Source organism: Nothoprocta perdicaria, unplaced genomic scaffold (genome assembly GCF_003342845.1).
Source record: "Nothoprocta perdicaria isolate Ctin4 unplaced genomic scaffold, notPer1 scaffold_195, whole genome shotgun sequence".
NCBI classification, from domain to species: domain Eukaryota; kingdom Metazoa; phylum Chordata; class Aves; order Tinamiformes; family Tinamidae; genus Nothoprocta; species Nothoprocta perdicaria.
The window spans coordinates 838,986-859,802 of NW_020455149.1; the positions used below are offsets into that span (position 1 = coordinate 838,986).

Sequence of the window (20,817 nt, forward strand, 5' to 3'; positions counted from 1 at the left end):
GAGGGCGGCGGGCGGCACGGGGGCCGGAGCCGCTGCCCGTTCCCGTTTTCCCTCCTCCAAGGCCGCCCYCGCTCCAGCGCTGCGCCGTCTCTTCCCCCCGCAGGCGGCGGCGGCACCACCATGCTGCGGCGTCCGGCGTGGCAGGTAGGGCCGCGTGCGGCGCCGTTGGCGGCGGTTTAACGGTCCCCGGGCGGGCTCCTGCGCGCCCCGCCTCCCTTCCCGAGCGGGTGCCGCTGCCTCCTGCGTCGCTAAATCCTGCCTTGGGAAAAGCCARGTCCCAGCTGTGGCAGGGGCCCATCAGGCTGCGTTTCCCAACAACACATAGGAGTGCCCTGTGTGCGGAGAAGAGGGCAATTCTGGTTGTGCTCTGTCTGTTTTGGAGAGTCCCTTGTTTATTGGGACAGGGCCTCCTCTTAGCTGCTGTGAACTGAAGGAGATGTTAAAGGATTTGCCCTGCACGTGGAGGTGGTCCCGGATGGTTTACCCATAAACCGAGCAGGTGCTCAGTCCTATCAATAGACCTGTATTTTGCAGTCCCCAAAGGACCCTTATTTTGCCATCATTGTCTTGGGCTTTAGTTCCTGGGTGCTCTCAGTCTCACCCTCCTATGGGCCTTGCAGCCACCTTGCAGTAGAAAGTGAAAGTTCTCCTCTGCTCATTCTTTCTTACAAGCCCTTTGTGGATTTTTCTGAACACTTTTTTTTTTTTTCCTTTCTTGGCATGGTATTTGCCAGCATTGACTTCCCTTTCTCCCGTGTTTCCTCTCACAGGACTTTCCAGGGTTTTATGGCCTTGAGCTGGTGTTTGTTTGGGCCTCTTACTGCATGTGGCAGCAGGATAAAATACATCCTTTTACTCTCTGTAGTAAAGCAGGAAAACAATGAAAATATAAAGAAATCCTTGATAATTTTGACAATTGTCTGCTTCCTAAAACTGAAGCTGCACCTTAAGGCCATCATTATTTTTAGCCAGATGTTTAACCCTACCTTAACTAATTGTTCTTTGAATAATCCTGTTGGCTTCATTTCATTGAAGTCAGTTCTCCTTCCTTCCCCACCGAAAAAATAAAGTTATCTCCTAAAGGGCTGAGACAAAGAGGAGAATATGAACAGTGCTCACACTTTATGTCCTGAAAACTCATGGATCTGTCTTTTTCCAGGTGCTTYGTCAGTTTGTAAGACATGAGTCCGACACCGCTGGCTCGTTGGTGCTCGAGAGATGTAAGTAGCTCCTGTGTGGTGCAGGTGCAACCCAGCTGATGGGTTTCCCAGTCCTAGCACCTCAACACAATTGAATCCTATTGTTATGTCTGAAAAAATGAAACTCATTTTTTTTAAGACATGCAAGATAATYTGACATCACATAGGAATTTTCCTGTGGAAAAAAAAGCAAAGGAATAGAAGAAAATAAGTAAACTTTGGCCTTCTAGATAGGGCAGTTGGGCAGTAGTAACAGTACAGGTGCAAGGACTGATTAAGCTGAGGGCCTCCTGTGATGGAATGATGGGCTGGAAGGATGAGGGGGGAGCAGAGGAGAGCAGTTGTTTGCCTTGACTTCAGCAAAGCTTTTGACACTGTCTCCCATAACCCCCTCCCAGGGAAGCTCAGGAAGTGCGGGCTGGATGRGTGCACAGTGAGATGGATTGAGAACTGCCTGGATGGGAGAGCCCAGAGGGTGGTGATAAATGGGGCCGAGTCCAGCTGGAGGCCTGTGGCCAGTGGTGTCCCCCAGGGGTCAGTCCTGGGTCCGGTGCTGTTCAACCTGTTCACCAATGACCTGGATGATGACACGGAGTGCACCCTGACTAAGTTTGCAGATGACACCAAGCTGGGTGGAGTGGCCGACACCCCGGAGGGCTGTGCTGCCATCCAGAGGGACCTGGACAGGCTGGAGAGTTGGGCAGAGAGGAASCTCATGAGGTTCAACAAGGACAAGTGCAGGGTCCTGCACCTGGGSAGGAATAACCCCAGGCACCAGGACAGATTAGGGGTCGACCTGCTGGAAAGCACCTCCACGGAGAGGGACCTGGGAGTCCTGGTTGACACTAAGTTAAGCATGAGTGAGCAGTGTGCCCTCGTGGCCAAGRAGGCCAATGGGATCCTGGCCTGCATCAGGAGGAGTGTTGCCAGCAGGTCAAGGGAGGGGATCCTGCCCCTCTGCTCAGCTCTGGTGAGGCCTCACCTGGAGTATTGTTGGGTGCAGTTCTGGGCTCCCCAGGACAAGAGGGACATGGAGCTTCTAAGGAGGGTCCAGCGGAGAGCAACAAAGATGATTAAGTGAATGGAACATCAATAGTATGAAGAGAGACTAAGCAAGCTGGGAATGTTAAGCCTAAAGAGAAGCCTGAGAGGGACTCTTACCAGTGTGTACAAATACCTTAAGGGAGGGTGTCAAGAGAATGGGACCAGACTCTTCTCAGTGGTGACCAGCAACAGGACAAGAGGCAATGGGCACAAACTGAAACCCAGGAAGTTCCATCTGAATTYRAGGAAAAGTTTCTTTACTATGAGAGTAACAGCCCTGACAGAGCTTTTCCCAGGGAGGCTGTGGAGTCTCCTTCTCTGGAGATCTTCCAAACCTGCCTGGATGCCACCCTGTGCCCCGTGCTCTGGGTGTCCCTGCTGGAGCAGGGCGGTTGGACTAGATRATCTCTAGAGGTCCCTTCCAACCTCAACCATTCTGTGATTCTGTAAATAAGGCAACAGTCAGAAGAACTTGAACAGTGGGAATTTACTGGAGGGCCCTGGCAAAAGCTGCGCACTTATCACAATAAGTAAAAAGTTCTAGTGTTGAAGAGGAGCTGATGATTATTAACTGTGTATGGATTGGCCCTTGATACCTCAGTGCATCTCACCTGCATTTGGTCTTTCACATTTCAGCCATGAATCGTGTACAGTTACTTGGTCGGGTGGGACAGGACCCTGTCATGAGGCAAGTGGAAGGCAAGAACCCTGTTACCATTTTTTCTCTGGCAACCAACGAGATGTGGCGTTCAGGGGATAGCGAGGTAGCCCAGGGAGGTGAGTATGAACTTTGTGTTTTTCTGTCCTTTGCCGTACTTCTGTTTGGGTGCAATGAGCACAAGATTGGCCACTAGGTGCAGTTCKGTTTCTTAAATCACTTTTCATCATTCGAGAACATCACCTTGTTGAAACTAATTTCTGAAGCTTGTGTAAAATGAGAATGTGGTTCCCAGCTGCTTCTTTTTATGCAACTCAGGTGATATCAGTCAGAAGACCACATGGCACAGGATCTCTGTCTTTAGACCGGGCCTCAGGGATGTTACGTATCAGTACGTGAAGAAGGGGTAAGTAGGTAAATAACAAATGTGTTTGTTGCACATGTGCTCTAAGAATTGATATAAAAATGATGGTGACCAGTAGTTGCATTAAGATAGAAGTGCCTTGTGGACATATGCCTCAAACAAGTGAGACAAAATCCTATGTGATCTCAGAATGAAATACAGAAAAGAGSAAAAGCGATGCTGTTCTCTAACCAGAACCAAATTCTTGATTTTTAGTGCTCGCCTCTTTGTCGAAGGGAAGCTGGACTACGGTGAATACACAGACAGAAACAACGTGAGGCGGCAGGCCACAACAATTATAGCAGGTAAGGAGCTTAACTCACCCAGGCCCACCTTGGCTTCTGAAAGTGGAGAGGGGCTGAGGACCTCTCGGATAGACCTGGGTTTGTCTCTATCCTCAGGCTCCACAGTAGGGGAATCTGAGAGAATGGATTGTCTCCCCTTAGCTTGCAGCCTGGGCCGGTAGGTGCCCTCCGGTACTGCTCATGAAAAGCCAYGATGGGAGAGCAAACACTGGGGCAKTACTCGCTGCAAAGAATGCCTGCACACAGCGGCTAGTGCAGCAGGGAGATACCGTGGGCTCTCAGGCACATAACCCTGCAGGCCAGGCGATTCATCTTCTAAGCAAAGTAGAGCTCATTTAATGGCTTTCTTGCAGGTTTGTCAAGGATTTTTTTTTCTGTTTAAGCCTAGAGACTCCAGTAGCTTTAAGGACCTCTATTTGTGTAAGATTTAACTTGGAGATAAGCTGATGGAGTCTCAGTCTGACCAATAATGATACAACAGGTACCCTTAAAGGGAGTAGGCTTCCTGCTTGGGTAGGCAGTGGAGAATTGAGAAATTGAACTTTTCTTTTGATTCTTTAAATAGCAGGAGAGTAGCCAGTGTCAATCTGGTCCTACTTCTTTGCTGTGGGTAGAGCCGCTATCTTGTGGCTTTTGGAGGAGGTCTAGAAGGCCTGGGCACTGAAGCAAATGTTTCTCTTACACAGCTGTGTCTAACAATATCAGGTCAGAGGAGAGGAAAATACATTTTTTCTACTTTTGAATGTTTTTGTAGTACAGCTTGTTTACAACAGTATTAATTAAACTTCTTCAGGAGCCAGCAATGCTGCAAGTTACTACTTATAAGTATCTGGAAGGGAGAAGTAAGACTGTTTTTTTTTTTTTCTTGTTTGCTTGATTAGCATTTATCCTATTGAATTCTTAGTATTCAGTATCCCTGGTTCCATAAAACCCATTCCATAAAACCTTTGAGCCTTGAAAAAATACAGACTTCCTCTAGTCCTGTAGGCTGAAGACATGGGTAGTGCCTGCTGGAAATGGAAAAATGAAATTAGCTGTAACTACTATGGATCCTAGGTATCAAAGACTTAAACTCTGATTTCAGAGTGTTCTGATAGCTTTGCTCCTTGAGCAGCTTGTCATAAGGTTCAGTACACTTGCCTGAGAGTATTTATGGTCATGTTGAATTATCTGCCTTCTGAGGAGGTAGAGCAAGAGTCCTGTCAGACACTTACTTCATGAAATGCTCTGAAATGAAGTCTTTGCAATTTATTTTACCACAAATATGTTGTCTGTGTGACTGTGCAGGTTTTCAGTGGGACAAAACAATCCTGAAGATGAAATTCTCTTTATTTCTTTTCAGATAATGTAATTTTTCTGACTGATAATATCAAAGAAAAGGCATGAGGTTGCTAGTGCTTGGACCCAGCCCATTTCATTGCTTTCATTTTACAGTGTATCATAATTCTGTAATCATGCATATTGCTGTAGTTTCTTTAAAAAAATAAATAAAATATTTGATAGGGAATGTGTCTGGGCATGTTTTGTTGTGTTATTGTGCGATTTTCCTTTGTGCTTTTTTTTTGTTTGTCATTTGCTGAACTACTTTCTTTTTTGTTGTTTCTTCTGAGGAAATGGTAATCCCTGTGGCAGCATTGATTTCTGAACTGAATATATATATAAAGGGGAATTATCTGCCCCAATCTTAAGCCATTTTCAGAACATTTTTTCTTGGTTGTCATTACTGTCACTCTTCTGTCCCATAGAGCTTAACACTGTAGTTGCCTCTTACTGCTGCTCTCCCTCCTGTGTTCCATAGGTGTCTTCTTTAAAGATTACTTCAGTTAGATGCTCTGATAAACCAGAGCCATTGGCCTCGACTAGTTCTTGAAGTTTGTTTTTGTTTCAGACTCAGAGAAGACCTTGTGCCCGTGAGCCTGCCCCTCCCTTGAGTATGATCTTGGGTCAAATAAGACACTGTGTCTCAGCAAATCCTGCTTTGGTTATCTCCATAGATCCTTGTTATTATGGCATTTTGTCATTTTGTGACTGTTACAGTGCTGAAAGTCTCACTTCAGCACCTGGCTGGGGTGCTATGGCTGCCATTGGCCATCAGGAGGAGCTGCGAGAATGCCTGCATTTTGAGAGGCAYGCAGTGCTGTGTAAAAATAACATTCTGGGTCCAGGATTCTCAGCTAACGTGGGCGTGCCTAGTTGCATTTCTTATCTTTTGACTTCGGTTCCATTGCAAGGAAGACTGAAAGCTTTTAGCATTGTTAGTTAAAAAAAAAAATAAAAAGGCACAGCTGAAAAGGTACTTCTTTCTGCTACCTAGTTAGAGAAGTAGTGAAACTCCCACTGATAGCATGTGGTGTGAACAGGGAAAGAGAAGGGTTAAAGGTGGCAAAAATTCCTGCTTTCAAATGGAGGGATGGGATTTTTTATCTTACTGCTGGTAGGGTTTTACTGCTTTCTAAGCATAGTACAGGTTGTGTATATATATATATATATGTATATACTTTTCTCTGTCTCTTTGTCTGATGCAGTGGTCTTCGTGTTTATGCTCTCCTCCGTGAGCATCAGTGGTATTTCCAAAGAGCTGAAGGGCATTTATTTCTGGATGAAGGTAGTGCTTTCACTAGAACACTAATACGTAACTTGGATACTGTGRCCGGAAATACCTAGTGAGTTAAACATGTTGTCATCCACATGAGGTTGTGCTCTCTTTTTAAATAGGAAGTTGAGGCTTTAATTACAGTAGCTATTCCTTGTTAGATMCGAGCCTGCTGTACTGGTGCTACTTTGCCTTACCTGTGTGAAGAACATAYTGTGCTTCCCTGGGGCTGGAAAGAGACCAAGCACTTAATGGTTAAAGCCTCAGTGTGAGCTAAACCCCGGCAGTCCCGGGCTTGTAGTATTGCCTGGCACTTCCCACTCGTTGCTGCCTATTCCTTTGATATAAATSGTTGTTCACTGTCACCTGCTCTCGTTACTCCTGCACGATGCTGTGTGGCTCTGCCCCGCTCGGGTGACGGCAGCGGAAGCGCTGCAGGGCAGGCACGTGGTGCTGCTTCCGTGCCCGGCCGAGGGATGCAGGAGGGCAACCCGGGCAGCAGGATAGATGTGAGGGATGTCTTGTCAGCTGGGAACTCCTGTAGGTTTATTATAACGGAGCCTCTCTGAAGCTGTTTGTGTTTTGCCTGCACAGTTCTTTGGGGCAGCTAAGATCTGTCTTAAGCTCTCTTTGCACCTGGGAAGCCCCTTGTGATCTCTAAAGGTGCCTTCCAACCTTAAGGATCCTATGATTCTATGCAGGGAAGGGGCTGTGCCTCTTTTATTTAGGGTTTGCTTCTCTTCTGTGCCCTGCTTTGATGGTGGAGGCTCCCAGGGCTCATACAGCTGCCAGAGCCGCTTTGGAGCTCGGGAACTCGGGAACTTTTGTGCTCCGGCCTTGGGACAGAGGTGGCAGCGAGGACTCCCTGCACTGCTGTGAATCTTAGCCAGAAGCCTCCTCGGGAGGGGCGAGGGCTGACGCGGTTCGTGCTGGTTTCTCCCTGGTGCAGGATGAGGACAGAGTTGAGCCAGCGCGAGATCCTGGCTTAGGTGCRAGCAGGGAAAATATTTGCTCAAGAACTTACGCTTTTCTTGCTTTTCTGGTTCTTCCCTTTAAAGTCGCTAATAAACTTGTAGAGATTGCTGTGTTGTTCCTGCCCCGAGAACATTCTGTTTGAAAAGCCATGGAGTATCTTGGATGTTCATCACGGTTTTGTACGAGGGTAGATTTTTGTAAGTRATACTGCCTTAGCGATAGACGTAGTTACAGCGAAAATAACCAGTGGCAAAGGCTTGTTGTGCTTGCACCTCCCACGTCTGCTTTGCTGCTGTTGGGCGAGTTAATCTACGACAAAGGAATTTTGGATGAAATTAAGAGGAAATAGAGTGTAAAATCATCTCGCTCTCCCTCTGTCTTCCTTAATGGCACTTGCTCTGTAAGGGAGTGCAGAAGAATGGAGACAAGTCTACTGTGTTAAATGTTGTTTTATCTTTTTTGTGTCTAGACAGTGAGGATTTGTCCATGCTGTCTCATGGTAAACGACACTCAACTTTTGCTTGTCCCCCTTAACCTCACGTGTAAACAAGGCTAAGCAGACCCTGACTGCTGGCATCAGCTGGGGCCTCTGAAGTGTTTCATGTTCTTAAGGAGCTTCCGTTGCTTATTTATAGAGATAGATTAGGGGAAAAAGGGATGATTTGTCCAAAGAATGACAGGGCATTTTAACCAAGTATTTGAAGTGTTTCATAGCAGCCCTGAGACATGTAAGGGACACTTCAGCGTAGTGGGGCTGCCTTCTTTGACAGGACCCTCTACTCTTACTTCTGTTGCATGGATTCGTGGATCAAACATCTGAGGACAGACTGGCAAAATGGGTTAAGAGTGACTGAGAGCTGGAGTTGCTGTAGACTTCCCAAAACCCTTTTACCACCGAGTGTCTGCTTAGACCTCACAGCTGCCTGACGACTCTCTCCTGGGCCCTGCARGAGAGGGAGGTGTTTGAGCCTTGTCCCAGCCCTCTCTTGTGAGCGCTAGCATCGTCTTCGGGAGTCTGATAAAAGAGCAGCCATGAATTGCAAAGGCAGGAAAGCTAAATTAGAGCTTTGAGAAGTCTCTGGGAACAGGAGGGAGGAATATTCTGGTAAAGGCAACTTAGGTTTCTGTCAGTGTACCAATTATGTGGCTTTAATAGCAGGCTGCCTCCCGTACCGGCCATCCCACATCTTTCATAAGTGTTCATGTCAGAGAAGGAGCATAATGCCAGGATTGTAGGAAGAGAACTTAACTATTCCGAGGCACAGCTTCTATTTTTAACTTGGAAATTTCTGTGGTGGAAGCCTTTTTTTGCAGTTGAACGTGTCCATAGATACAGACTWAGATTTGGCCGCTGTTTTGGCCAGATCCTGCCTTGTTTTCCCTTGCTGGTGCTGGCTGGGGGGGAGCTTCTTCACAGAGCAGTGTGATTCAGAGCTTCTTTRCACAAGAAATGTGTTTGTTCCATGTTTGCATGGCACATCCTTGGAAAGGAAACAGTTTTCATGGGCTTTCTACAGAGAGATCATCTTGTGGGAAATGACTCTTAGTTTGTATAAGGTTCTTTATTTGCTTGTAGCTTTATGTCCTAGGTAAGATACTGGCTAGTTATTCACATGCTCTGCAATTTCAAAGCAATCTCCAGCAACTACTGCGATCAGAAGCTGATAGTCAAGCCATGTTTTGTATTATTCTTAGTACTAAGGTTTGTGCACTGCATTTTCTAAGAGTTGCTAATTTTGTTGAAGAAATTTGCTTGCTCTAAAAATTGCTTTTAAAATGGGTTTTAGGGGATAAGATGTTTAATTTGTTCTTTCTGAAAGTAAGTAACAATTGCTGTGCTGCGGGCTCTGTTCCTATTTGTCTTTTTCTTGCTGGGTGACTTTTAAAGTTTCTTTAAACAAAATGGCTTTGGTAAATGGGTGGTTCTTTTGATCCCAGTTGTCACAAGTCAGAAAAAAATGTTACCTGTAAATATTTATTGAGCCTTTGTGCARCTGACCTGATCTAGAACTGAGTAACGCGGTCATGAGAGTCACGGCTTCAGCAACCCGGATGCAATGARAAGAGAGCAGCTTTCCTTTGCCAGGCGTTCTGGGAGTGACCGTGCAGGCTTGCATTATTGCTAGTTGTTTTCCCTCATAGTAAAAGTTAATGCTGTTTGCTTGGAGTTCTACCTTAACAGCCCTCTCTTTCTCAGCTAGGTTGGTTTTCCGTGTGGGTTTTCCATGTGGTCAGTGATTCCTGCCAAAAGGCAACACGGTGCCGAGCAAAACGGAGTCCTCCTCCCTTCAGCCTGCTGCTGTGCAGGAAGGGCAAACTTATCTTCTTGTAGACTGATGATCAGTTTTTTCACTGTGCTGTGTACAGGATAGAGAGATCAAATGTGCTTCGGAAGTTTGTGGTGAGGAAATGGAGATACACAAAATACACAAAAGGAGAGACCAAAATGCTCACAGATGACTCGGAACCTACAGCTGCTTTAGTAACATTTTTAAGAGGAAAGCTATGAAAGGCTGAAAAACTGCCTTGCTGGTTTTCTAGTTTCCAATGACAACTTTAAATCCTCCCAGCTACACGGGAAAAAGTTAAGAGGAGAGCTATGTCTGAATAACGTTCTTGCCATTTTTGTGGTGGCGTGTGTCTTGCCACAGTGTCTCTGTTCTGCTGTAATGGGASTTAGTGAGTAACAATGCACAGTGTGTTGGACTGCTGTCCTGTGCATTGTACAGGGTGCTGAATAATTACTATTCCCTGGAAAGGACTGATTTCCTCCAGTTTTACTTACTCCTTCTTGGTGTCCTAWGTATGCTGACAATTTTTAGCACTAGCTTTATAATTCTTTGAAAGAATAACTAGTTCTGCACCACAAAAACTTCTCTGTGGCCTAAATGCTGTTACTTGCTCCCTTACCAGGACACACTGTGCCATGTGTTTAGCTGTGTTTCCTTACAAAGTCTTGGGGATCTATTTTAGAACTGTTAAGGCTCCAGAATGAGAGGTAACACTGATAATATGGCAGGCACAGGATGTCTAGGGTAAGCTAGTTATCAGAGTCATGTTTTGTATTAATAGCCACAGAAATGGATGGTTTCTGTGCATTGAAATATTTCTGTGACCAAAGAAATCCACCAAGATGCTTCCAGGTACTCGGTAGCACCATGTAGGGCAACAGCGGCTGTGCCCACTGTCCTTAGGAAGGTGCAGAGGAAGAGGGAGACAGTTTTAAATCACCCAGAGAGAGTGGAAATCAGTGGGGAGGGCAGCATGGTCATAGTGCAGGGTGTCTAATCTGTCAGGCAAAGTGTCCCGTCACACGAGGGCAACAGGCAGAAGTACCTACTGTACAATTTGTATCCTTCCTAAGTGCTTCCTCCTGGGAAGTGTTCTAGGAAGAGAAAGTTCAGCCCACTGACCTCTTTCTGTCTTAGTTCAGATATTGTTTTGCTGGCTTACAAGGCCAGCATGGCTGTGCCATTAGATTTTCACGCAGACAAAATATCTTTCGTCGCATTTAAGAAATTCTCTTGTTGCAGAAAGTAGTTTTACAGCAATTCAATGTTAGTCAGCAGTTAGGCTGGTGGAGTCTTTTGTTAAGTGGGTTATCACAAAGCTGCAGAAGCCTTAAAAGTAAGAAAACATCCAATAAAAACATGGAGGTTTCTGGATAAGGACCTGCSCTGTGAGAGTTTTACCCTGTACATCTCCTGGGGCTGGCCCAGTGTAATTACTTGGACACCAGTGGGTCATAAGGACCGGACACAMGGAGTTTGTTCCTGAGGTCAGACTCCCCAAAGTGGTAGGTAGCAGTTTGCATGCTAGTAATTTGGCTTCACATGTTTTCTGTGGTGATGAGGGCCTATACTAGGCTGCTTTGTTTCACAGTAATTCAAAATAACTCATCTTTGCAGGAGATAATTGGTGAGGCAGTTAGGGAAATTTCCTTTTTGATCAAGGAAAACAAGAATAACTGCTGAAGGGCCGTGAACCCCAGGAAAATCACCATTCTTCTTCCCCTTGGCATCGTGTCGGTGCCTCGTGGCTGGTGGGAAGTGCTCGTGGTTCTGTTCTYTCCAGAGGGCTGAGCTTGGCTCTCCTGAGCCAGGACTGTGCCACTCGGGACCCACAGGTGTTTGCTGTGTGACTGAAACGGTGTCTTCCAGGAGATGAAATCTTAAGTGGGGACCGAAGGGGATGTGTAACCTTTAGAAGAGCAAGTACGGAACCAGGAAACCCAGTTACAATTTGTGTTAAGGGACAAGCAACGTGGAAATGGCAAATATTTCTGAACTGGACCACAAGAAGATGCTTTGATTTCGTTCCAAGAGCTGAAACAACGTATCAAAGAAAGCCCAGTATCTGGAATTGCAAGGACTGGGCATCTCTCATTCTTAGAGTGATGAAATGCCTCTGTTATCCCAGCTGGGAATGACGCTAAGCCTTAAAGATGAGAACTTCCCATTGCCTGAGGTAACTTCTGCTGCGGGTTGGCGGGCGCTCTGGGGCAGTGTTAGCGTGAGGGAGCAGAGCAGTCTTTGCCGTGAGAGCCTTGCCTGCGCGGAGCGTTAGGGCAGAGGCTCTGCCGAAGCAGCAGTTTTCCACAGTGTCCATCGCGAAATGCCCGGGGACCGGCGGGGATGTCCCCGCGCCGGGACACTCCTTGCCGCCCATGGAGCTCCCTGGGGTGAGGAGGCCGGAGCTGCCGGTGCCGGAGCGCGAGGGAGGCTTCCTGGGCGAGCCCCGCGCTCCGGCCGGCGGGTCTGTCTGTGCTTTGGGGAYCTTGCATCTAAATAAGTATCCTGCCTTGTTTGTGTTTATTGTTTTTATTATTTGTTATTTCACTTATTTGTTTTCTCTCTCTCTCTCTCAGGAAACGTGATTTCCGGGGGTGCTCCGAGGCGCGGGCGCTTCGCGCCGCAGCTTCGCGGCCCAGCGGCGCCGCCGCCGGCCGCCCCTCAGCGCCCACCGGCCCCTCCGCCGGGGCGGGGCGGCGCGCCGCCGCTGCAGTCTTGTCGCTGCCTCATTGGCTGGCGTGCCCGTCACTCGCGCCGCCCGCGGCTTCCCATTGGCCGGGGCGCGCGCGGCGTGGGCGTGGTGAGGCGCAGCGCGCGTGGGGGAGGGGAGAGGTCTCGCACCTCCGCCCACGCAGTGACGCGAGGCCCCGCCCGCATTCCACAGCTGGAGCCCTGCGGGCAGCGAGCACCGCGCGCTGATTGGGGCGCGCCCGCGCTCCTCGCGCGCCTATTGGCGGGCCGCGCGGCGGGGGGCGGGCCCTGGCCGGGACGGTGGGTGTGGGGGGGTAACGGTCCGCCCCGGCCCCCAACGGCGGCGGCGGGTCCGGCAGGGCCCACGGGCGCGGCGTGAGCGCGGCAGCCGCTCCGTGCCCGGTGTCCCGTGCCGGGCTGCCATGGAGGTGTGCGAGAGCGGCGAGCAGCCGCCGCTGCTGCTGCACTGGGACCGCAAGCTGAGCGAGCTGTGCGAGCCCGCCGACCCCGAGGCTCTGCTGGGCCACACGGTGAGGAGCGGCGGGCGAGGGGGGCGCCGCCTCCGCCGCCCACGGAGCGGCCTCGGACACGAGTGGGCGGGTGCGGGGCCTCGGGGTGGCGGCGTCCTCCCCGCCGGCACGTGCTGCGCTGTCGCCTGGGTGCCCTGAGCCCCCGTTCGGGGCTGCCAGCGACGCCGCGGGCGCCSGAGCCGAGGCCTCGACATGTCCCTTGGTGCCCCTCGTTGCCCGGCCCTGGGTGCCCTCCGAGGGGCTGCCCGTGTCTCCTGTGTTGCCACCAGCTGCTCTGGCCCTGTCCCAGTCCCTGGTGTCCCCCCAGTGCAGGAAGGAAGTGACTAACTGTCCTGCTCCGCGTTGGCACCCGGACAGGACCACGCGAGCCCAGGGCTCCCTCTGCTCCCCCTGCACCCAGCCGGGCTGTTGTCACTGTGTTGGTTCTCAGGAGAAGCATCGCAGAGAGGTGCTACGGGAAGGGGATCCCTTCAGAGGGTTCCTCACCGCTTGCTTAGAAGGCCACCCGTTTTGCACGTTGGCCAGAATCTGCACGGTTTCGCTTGTGCAACAGGTAGCACTCCAAAGAAAAGCATCTTTGTATCCCTGCTGCGTGGCTGCCCCGCGGATGCGGACGGTGCCTGCGAGCGCAGAGGTTTCCCGCGGCGGCGGCGCCGTGGGCCCGCGCTGCCCGTGAGCGGCCGCGTGCGCGGCACAGCACAGCRCTGCACCGTGTGTCGCACACGCACACGGCCGTCGCACACCCGTGGTACCGCGAGGGCAGTGCTGGCACCCGGCAGCTCCTGGGAAAAGGTGCTTGGTGGTGCCGGCTCTGGGCCTGGCTCTCTGGTGCGTTCCCMACACATGCGGGCTGCTCTGGGAACGTGTCAGTCACCAGCTCAGCTGGTGGCAGTGGAGAGCAGGGCTGTCGCCTGCTGCGACTGTTTTTAAACATCGTTTAGCCCCTCTGCCTTTGAAAGGTCTTTTGCTTTCTTGTGCAACGTGTATCTTCTGCTAGACCTGGGGGAAAGCAGGAGGTTCTTGTATTTTTTAAATAAGCCAGTAGGAACACTTTARAAGCTGTCTGTCCTTACTTCACACAGCTGTTTTGCTGTGTGTGTCTGTGTGTTTTATTGTCTGTTTGTTTTGAGGGGTATATTTTTAGTTTAACCGGATTAAAAGGAAGGTTGTGAATGAGATGAAAGGCCCGTGTGAGAGTACTCACTGCTGGATTTCACTCTTGTGTGGGGATATTTCCTCTTGCTTGGCGCAAATTCTTGCAGTGAGAAGAATTAGGGTGCCACTCAGTTTTTATCTTTCTGCTTAGTCTTCTTGTACTCTTTTAATTAGTGCCCTGAAGGAGGTCTTGCTCTCCGGTTAGAACTTGTAGCCGCTCCGAAATGGGAATGTCTGCTGTCTGTCTCATTTCAGGGAGCCCATCTCTTGGTGTTWAATGTAGCCTGAGGGACAAAACATTCCGGCTGTCTTGTGAATGGAAATATGGTGCTTCTCCATTTTCAGTGTTCAAGTTTCTTAGGATTTTCATRCTTTGGAAGCTGTAGCAATGTGTATTTTGCAAGAGGGAGCGCATAGCTGCGCCTGCAAAACCTTGGCACGTATCCTGCCTTGCTGGGAGGAATGAATTCTACCTGGACATTGATTTTAAGGAGCTCATAAAGAGGCAGCCTCTCTAGGGACTATCTTAAAATGAATTCAAGAGCATGAAATCAAATTAACTTTTACTGTTGAATGAATTTGAGTGAAATCATTAATAAAAAAATAAATATAAGCAGCTAAGTGCCGTGAGTAAAGTAGGTGTGGTGGGATCTTTAAAGATAARAAGGTTTTCTGTAATGATCTCTCATGAGAGAAAATATGTGTTTCTGCTTGTCATACTTTATTTCCAGCTCTGGAGGAAAATTGTGAAGCACAAACTCTACTTCAGAGTTTCTTATAATCAACTTAAAAAGCAAAACAACCTCCCATCCCCCTCCACACACAACTCTGGATGAGACAACTGTTATTTTCCTGCTTTATGCTCTGGATCACAGAAGACTGGCTKGACCCAGGAGCTGCTGCTGCATGTGAACATCTTTGCATGGTGTTAGAGCACCTAGGTGATACGTTGACCCTCTTGTGCTCTCTTTTTATGGGTGCCTGCGGCCCACGCCGTCCTATTCACAGAGAGGGACACGTGCCGTGTGGCATCTTCTGATCTCTGCGTGCTCTTGAGGCAGGCCAGAGCTGCAGCTGAGGTGCTGCAACATTGGTTGGCGGTGCTACATGGGTGTTACCCTAAAGGATGGACTATTGCCACGGTGCAGGGCACCCGCAAAGCTTATTCCTTTGCCTAAGTGGAACTGGGGGCCCAGGGCAAGAATTGGTCCTGCGTTCTCCACACAGCTGCATGTGCAAGTTTGTGTTCAGAAAACTTCTAAGGTGGCTTCAGAAACGTGTTTGGGGGAGCCGCGCTGTCCTGGAGTGCACGCCAGGCCGGCACGGGGAACGAGGGCAAGGGAGAAAACTGAGAGGAGGCCTTGGAAGCAGGAAGAAGGATATTTCCCTGTGAAGTCAGACCTGCGTGTGCAGACACACAAAGGGAAGAAATCTCTGCCAACTGCCTTTTGTGTATTTTAAGTTACATTTTAACCTTTTAGCTCCCACGGAAGCTGCTCRTGGGGTCTGCTCGATGGTCTGAAGCCAGCAGACAAGTATGAAAGTATGCACACATGTAAAAGCTCAACCTACTTTCGAGACTATTTCAGCCTTAATTACCAGGGCCAAATCCAGCCTCCCGGGGATTTACATTTCTGTTTAACAGCTGGTGACTTCAGCAGTGCGAGGAGCAGTTTCCCCGCTTGGCTCTAGGTGCTGGTGATCTCATCGGCTGTGCTGGGAGAAACACGGGGCCTGAGGCAGCTCGCCTGGGCCTTGGCAGCAGCCGTCCTTCAGGTGGCTTGTTAGCAGCTGCGCATTTTAGAGAGATCACCTGCATGCCAGAGAGCTCCCTGGCAGCTAGGTTTTTCCACAGCAATTTAATTTAGCAGCTGAGAAGAGGCTAAGAGCCTTCCCAAGGATGTTTGCACAACATACATGATGTGTCTGCAAGTACTGTGTCTGGTAATGCTGCGTCCTAGTGTTTTACAAGGTGTTAGTATGGTTATTGTGTGATTGTTTTTCTGGCAGTCCAGTGGAAAGGAGGTTCAAACCCTGCCATTCCCCAAAGAGAGCAGAGGTAGGTTGGGTTGCAAGTTCTCGCCTCCTTGTCAGGGCTGTTGCTGCCTGTGAAACGCAGACTGACGTGGAGTGGGAGAGCTCTGCTCGTGCCGGGGGGGCTCTGCCCCTCGGCATCCTCGCTGGTAAATGCCGAGATGGACAAGCCTGCTGACAAAGGTGCTGCGAATGGCAGCTGCCTGTCCCCGGCTGCCAGGTGGCAGTGGAAAGGCAGCTCCAGTTGTTTACTTTTACTATTAGCTCTTGGTGGCTGCTGCTTCCACACGACAGCAACACGCRGATGAAGGTGAGCGTGGCTGGAGCTGGGCGCTGCAGGTGCAGASCTTCACCTGCCCTACAGGTTTGTGGGCGCAGCGGTTGGCTGAAAAGTTAGACCAGGGTTCTGTGATGTGGCAGCCTGATTATCTTGTGGGTTTTAGTAGCTAGGTGGAAGGCATGGCAACTGCCAAGCAGCCCAGGTTGCTCATCCTTTTCAGGGCCCAGCTGCAGGACTTGCAGTTCCTGTCAAAAATTGAAATGCCTCAAATATATAATGACTGGTAGAATATTTTGAAGGGTGTTTGAGCTAGATAAGCTGCTGTCATGTCACTGATGTCRCTGATGATACTACGAGCCTAAAGTAGCAAATGTGCACAAAGCAAGCATGTATACAGCAGCGTGGAAAGTTTCAGCCTCTGGACTGTGATCTCCCTGTGAGAGCAAAACCAAAACAGCTTGTCCTTGAAGGCTGGAGTGCAGAGCTGTGCTTGCCATCCGAGAAGAGCCGGGAAACTTTGAGCCAGGCTCAGATAAAAGCTGCCCCTTGCAGGCTCCTGCATCTCCCCAGGAGCCCTTGGTGACTCATTTCCTCTGTGCACAAACACTGACGGCTGCTGCTTGGTCTTCTGATGACTTCTGCAGGAGGAGCACGTTTGAGCGAGTGCCTCGGCCTGCCTCTGTTTTTCGGAGTATGGCAATACTCAGCTGCAAACAAATACACTGCATGATTTTTACTGTCTCCGTATTTAATTAAAAGCGGCAGTCACCCCAGCGCGTACGGACAGGGAGCTGATTGTGTCTTAAGCCATGGTGGCTGTGTGCACATAAGGCAAAAATCCAGTGCTAATGCTGCCCGCTTTCGTTTTCTTGAAAGTGTGGGTTAGCCTATTGCCTGCTAGCAAGAAAGCTCAAGTCCATCGTGTGTTCTTCTCAGCACATCTTCATAAGGAGCAGCAGCTAGCTAACTCTAACTGAAGAGCTTGTAAAATTAACCGCAGCTTCAAGGATTTTGCCTRAATTCTTCCATAATAAAGGGGAAAGCATGGAACTGAAATAGCTTTATGTAGACTTGTTGCAAAGCAGAAGTGTTAAATTTTGAGAATGACTTCCCATATTAAAAGCACCAGAATCCTAACTGATRAAGAGCAGAGCTAGTTATCCGGAGTACGTTACAAGGAAAGCCATTCCCTCCTTCCCCTCCTTTTGGCAAGGAACCTGCCGGGTACCTGTGATGGTTCTGAACTCAGAGTTTCTCTAAAAGCTGAGCTAGGTGCACGTGTGATCCTTTGAAACTTTAGCCTTGCCCTCCTGCTTTCTGTCAGCTAAGTTTAGAAAAAGAAGTGTATTGGGTTGCTGGCTGGGTTTCACTTGGCCTGGGAGGATCTGTTCAGCGAAGTAAGGTTGAGAGCTGGAAAAAGCATTCGTCTGTTCTGGGACTGACTTTGGAGTGTGGCAGATAAGAATGAGCCAGTGTTTAATGTACACAAAATATTTTTTTTTTTTTTCCCCCCTGTGGAGTCACCATTCTGCACTGTCCTACATGGATATTTTCTTGCTTAGAAAGGTCGGTTGTTGTTAAATGTGGGACAGACAGTGCATGGTAATTGGGGCAAAGGAATTTCATTCACGTTACTACCAGACAGGGTTTTCCTGTGGTCTAGAGTTGTGCAGCTTATCTGCAGGAATGGYGGGAACATTAGTGCTCTCTGCAGATTGTTTTTTGYTCTTTGCATTTTTTCTTTTTCTTGACACTGTGAAATGTCCCATCTTGTGGGCTCTTTCACATGTGGTGGTTAAATAAGTTTCCAGTATACTGTGAAAGAAAGACAGCTCAGTTTCTTTTTATTGAAACATTCTTTTCTCACTTCTTCATAGGAGCATCTGTGCCTGTGGAGGAGGCCAACTATTTTGATGACTAGCTGCAAATCCCAGCTGGGACGGTGCAGTTTAGCTTGATTTGTGTGTCCCTCTTGCCTCCTCAGGCACTGCTCCCCCTTGCAGCAGTTCATCCAGGCTGYGTTTCTCCCCTGCCATGAGTCTGCCTACATGCTGTGCTCCTTCTCAGGGCTGAACACCCTCCCCAGACTGCGAGCAACCCAGCTGGGGCTGAGTCTTGCTACTCACCTACCGAGTCTGCTCATCCTCGCAGCAGTTTTGCAGTCCGTGTCGCTGTGGGCTCTCCTCGGTGGCCCTCAGCTAGTCGTGGCCTCTGAGGTACTCGGTCAGTGCTTTGAAAGTGAGGAGCTCGCGTGCCTTGAAAGCAGCCCATGCGAGCTGAGTTGGTGGCCTTGTGCTTGCCAACAGCTCCTGCTGGTATTTGTGCTCTATGCAAATATGACTTAACAGGCTCTGCTGACCATTCAGGAACCGCTTCTCTCTCCACATTCCCCCAAACTGCTTTCTAGTCACATCATAATAATGCTGAGTTTGAACGTCTGTCACATAGGCTGTATCTTGGAGGGCTTCTCTTACCTTGGGAGGAGAATCATTTTGTGGATGAGAGTTTAACAATTAGTGATAGCCATTTTTCCAAGGGTGAAAACTCAGTGCAATCTTCCATRTGCCATGTTGGCTGCCTCCACTGAGCTTATTAGGCCCTTCTTTAATACCTCTGACTCCTCCGTGCAGTTTTTCTTTTGCCATGACGTGGATTTGGGGTCAGTCCGCAGAGACTCTTGCAGAACAGCTCTACATCTGGTTTCCAGGGAATGCACATTCATTTCTGATGTTACTCTGCGTTCATCTGTTCATGAGTCATGTACATGAGAAATCCGTGCTATCTAGATGCCCTTTGGCTGTTTTTTTATTTTAGGTGCTAAGTCCTGGCAGTGTTTCTGCACCTGCCTGTAACTCTAGGCTCTCGTGGCAGCTGCCAGAGGCWTGTCCTATTGAAAACTTTTGTGCAAGAAATTAGTTTTCAGCAGGRTGAGTTCCTTGATCCAGCTTCAGTGTGTGGCAGCTGAAATACTAATGCTCATGGGAGAAGGGTAGTGGGAATATTTGCCTGGGGAAAAGGTGGAGGGATTGCATTTTTGGGCTAAAGGAATGAGCAGCGGGAACGGCCTCGCTGGCTTTGGAGACATATATGTGTGTGTATTTATATATGTACGTATGTATATATATATGTCTGTGTATATATTTATATGTGATACCACTGGTCTCTTTTTGGATGTGTCACTGGAAAGAAGGGGGGTTCCTGGGAGGAGGCAATTGTGTGAGGATGAACAGAAAGGGGGTTTGAGGTCAGCGTGGGCACCTCGAGCACTACAGTTTGATGAAGCCCCGAGCAGATGATTTGAGGCAGCCRCTGCCAGCCCTCTGTGATGGTGACTTTGGGTGCCAGGTAGAGGCTGTTTGCAGCCCCAAATAGGGAGTCTCTGAGCTGGGTTGTGATGCCAGTGTTAAATGTGCGCAGGAAGGAAGGAAGTGCTCTGCCACGTAAGGAATGCTTCCCCTTACCAGGGCAGCATGGGAAGCAGAGAAGGCCCTGTGAGGACCTAAGAAGAGGTTGTTGGTTAAAGAGGCTAGACCTGAATTACTGGAGCTGTCTCTGCAGCTGCCGTGCRTCCAAGAGCACTGCGGAACAGAGCCAGTGGCCTCTGTGCCTTCTCGGCGTCTTGGGAACTTGTCCTTTTYACTTTTGCCATTTGCCACTAACCAGCTTTCAGTCTTCTGTCAGTGATCCTGCTGGGCTGTGGTGACAAGCAAAACTCTGATGGAAAAATCTGACAGCCACTTCCTCTTTTTCCAGGCTGTGCAAAGCAAAAGAGTTCCCCTGCAGATGCGCCGGGGCTGGATTCACCCTTTCACACAATCTGTTTGTGACGGGGTGAGAAATGGAGACCAGGCAGTTCTAACAACCTCTTGGGGAGCCTCAGGGAGGCCTCTAGCCCTGGGTGCTGCCGCCCTCCTTCCTGCAGTGAGCAGTGCCCCAGGCTGAGGTGCRGGAGGGCGCAGCAGCTCTTTGCCGTATTGCTTCTCTGCCAGGTGAGCTGCTCCGCTGCAGCTCGGTGGGACAAACCCCGGACGCTCCAGAGCTCTCCTCTGCCAGCCCTGCTTCCTGCTGGAGTGAGCTGCAAGCTCCCTGCTGTGACACAGGCAGTGAGGGCGAAGGGTGCCTGCTTGCTTGGTGTCAACGCCCCTGAGAGTGCTGCCACGGATCCTTCAGTCCATAGGCTATTAAGCTGTGACAAAAGGCTTTCAAGCAGGCGATGACTTTGGAAGCAAGGAAAGCATTGACAAATATCGGTAAACATCTTGTTTSATTTTTCTATTACAAAGTTAAGAGGTTGTGATGTAAAGGTCTGCAGAAAAGGCCAACTCTTCGCACCAGTGATCCTTCAGATGGATGAGAGAAAATGGATATGAATGGAAACGAGACATTCAGACTGGTTGTAAGTATAAACTTCCACCGTGAGCAAGCACTGGAACAGGTTGCCCAGGGCAGTTGTGCCGTCTTCATGCAGTTTCCAAGTAGATGGGATAAAGCCCTTAGTGACCCGCTCAGCTCTCACCCTGCTTTGGGCAGGACGTTGGACTGGAGACCTCCTGAGATCCCTTCCCAGCGGCACCGCTTGCTCGGTGATTGCAGAACACGCGTGAATTYGAGGACCATCTTGATAAGACCTAGGTACTGCTTTGCTAGGCAGTAGTTGGG

General features: G+C 49.3%; 2 protein-coding genes across 2 annotated transcripts in view; both read left to right on the top strand.

The window, feature by feature from the left end:
* Positions 1-50: 50 nt before the first annotated feature.
* On the top strand, positions 51-5,116 carry SSBP1 (single stranded DNA binding protein 1). The gene is made up of 6 exons (XM_026037268.1): positions 51-144; positions 1,160-1,220; positions 2,880-3,020; positions 3,220-3,307; positions 3,521-3,609; positions 4,952-5,116. The coding sequence occupies exons 1-6, from the start codon at positions 121-123 to the stop codon at positions 4,993-4,995; spliced, it is 447 nt and encodes a 148-aa protein (XP_025893053.1). The 5' UTR covers positions 51-120; the 3' UTR covers positions 4,996-5,116.
* Positions 5,117-12,566: 7,450 nt separating this feature from the next.
* Positions 12,567-20,817, top strand: part of CREB3L2 (cAMP responsive element binding protein 3 like 2) — a 68,899-nt gene continuing 60,648 nt past the window's right edge. The window contains exon 1 of the mRNA XM_026037260.1: positions 12,567-12,689. Within this exon, the coding sequence (XP_025893045.1) occupies positions 12,582-12,689 (108 nt within the window). The 5' untranslated portion in view covers positions 12,567-12,581. The remainder of the gene's footprint in view (positions 12,690-20,817) is intronic.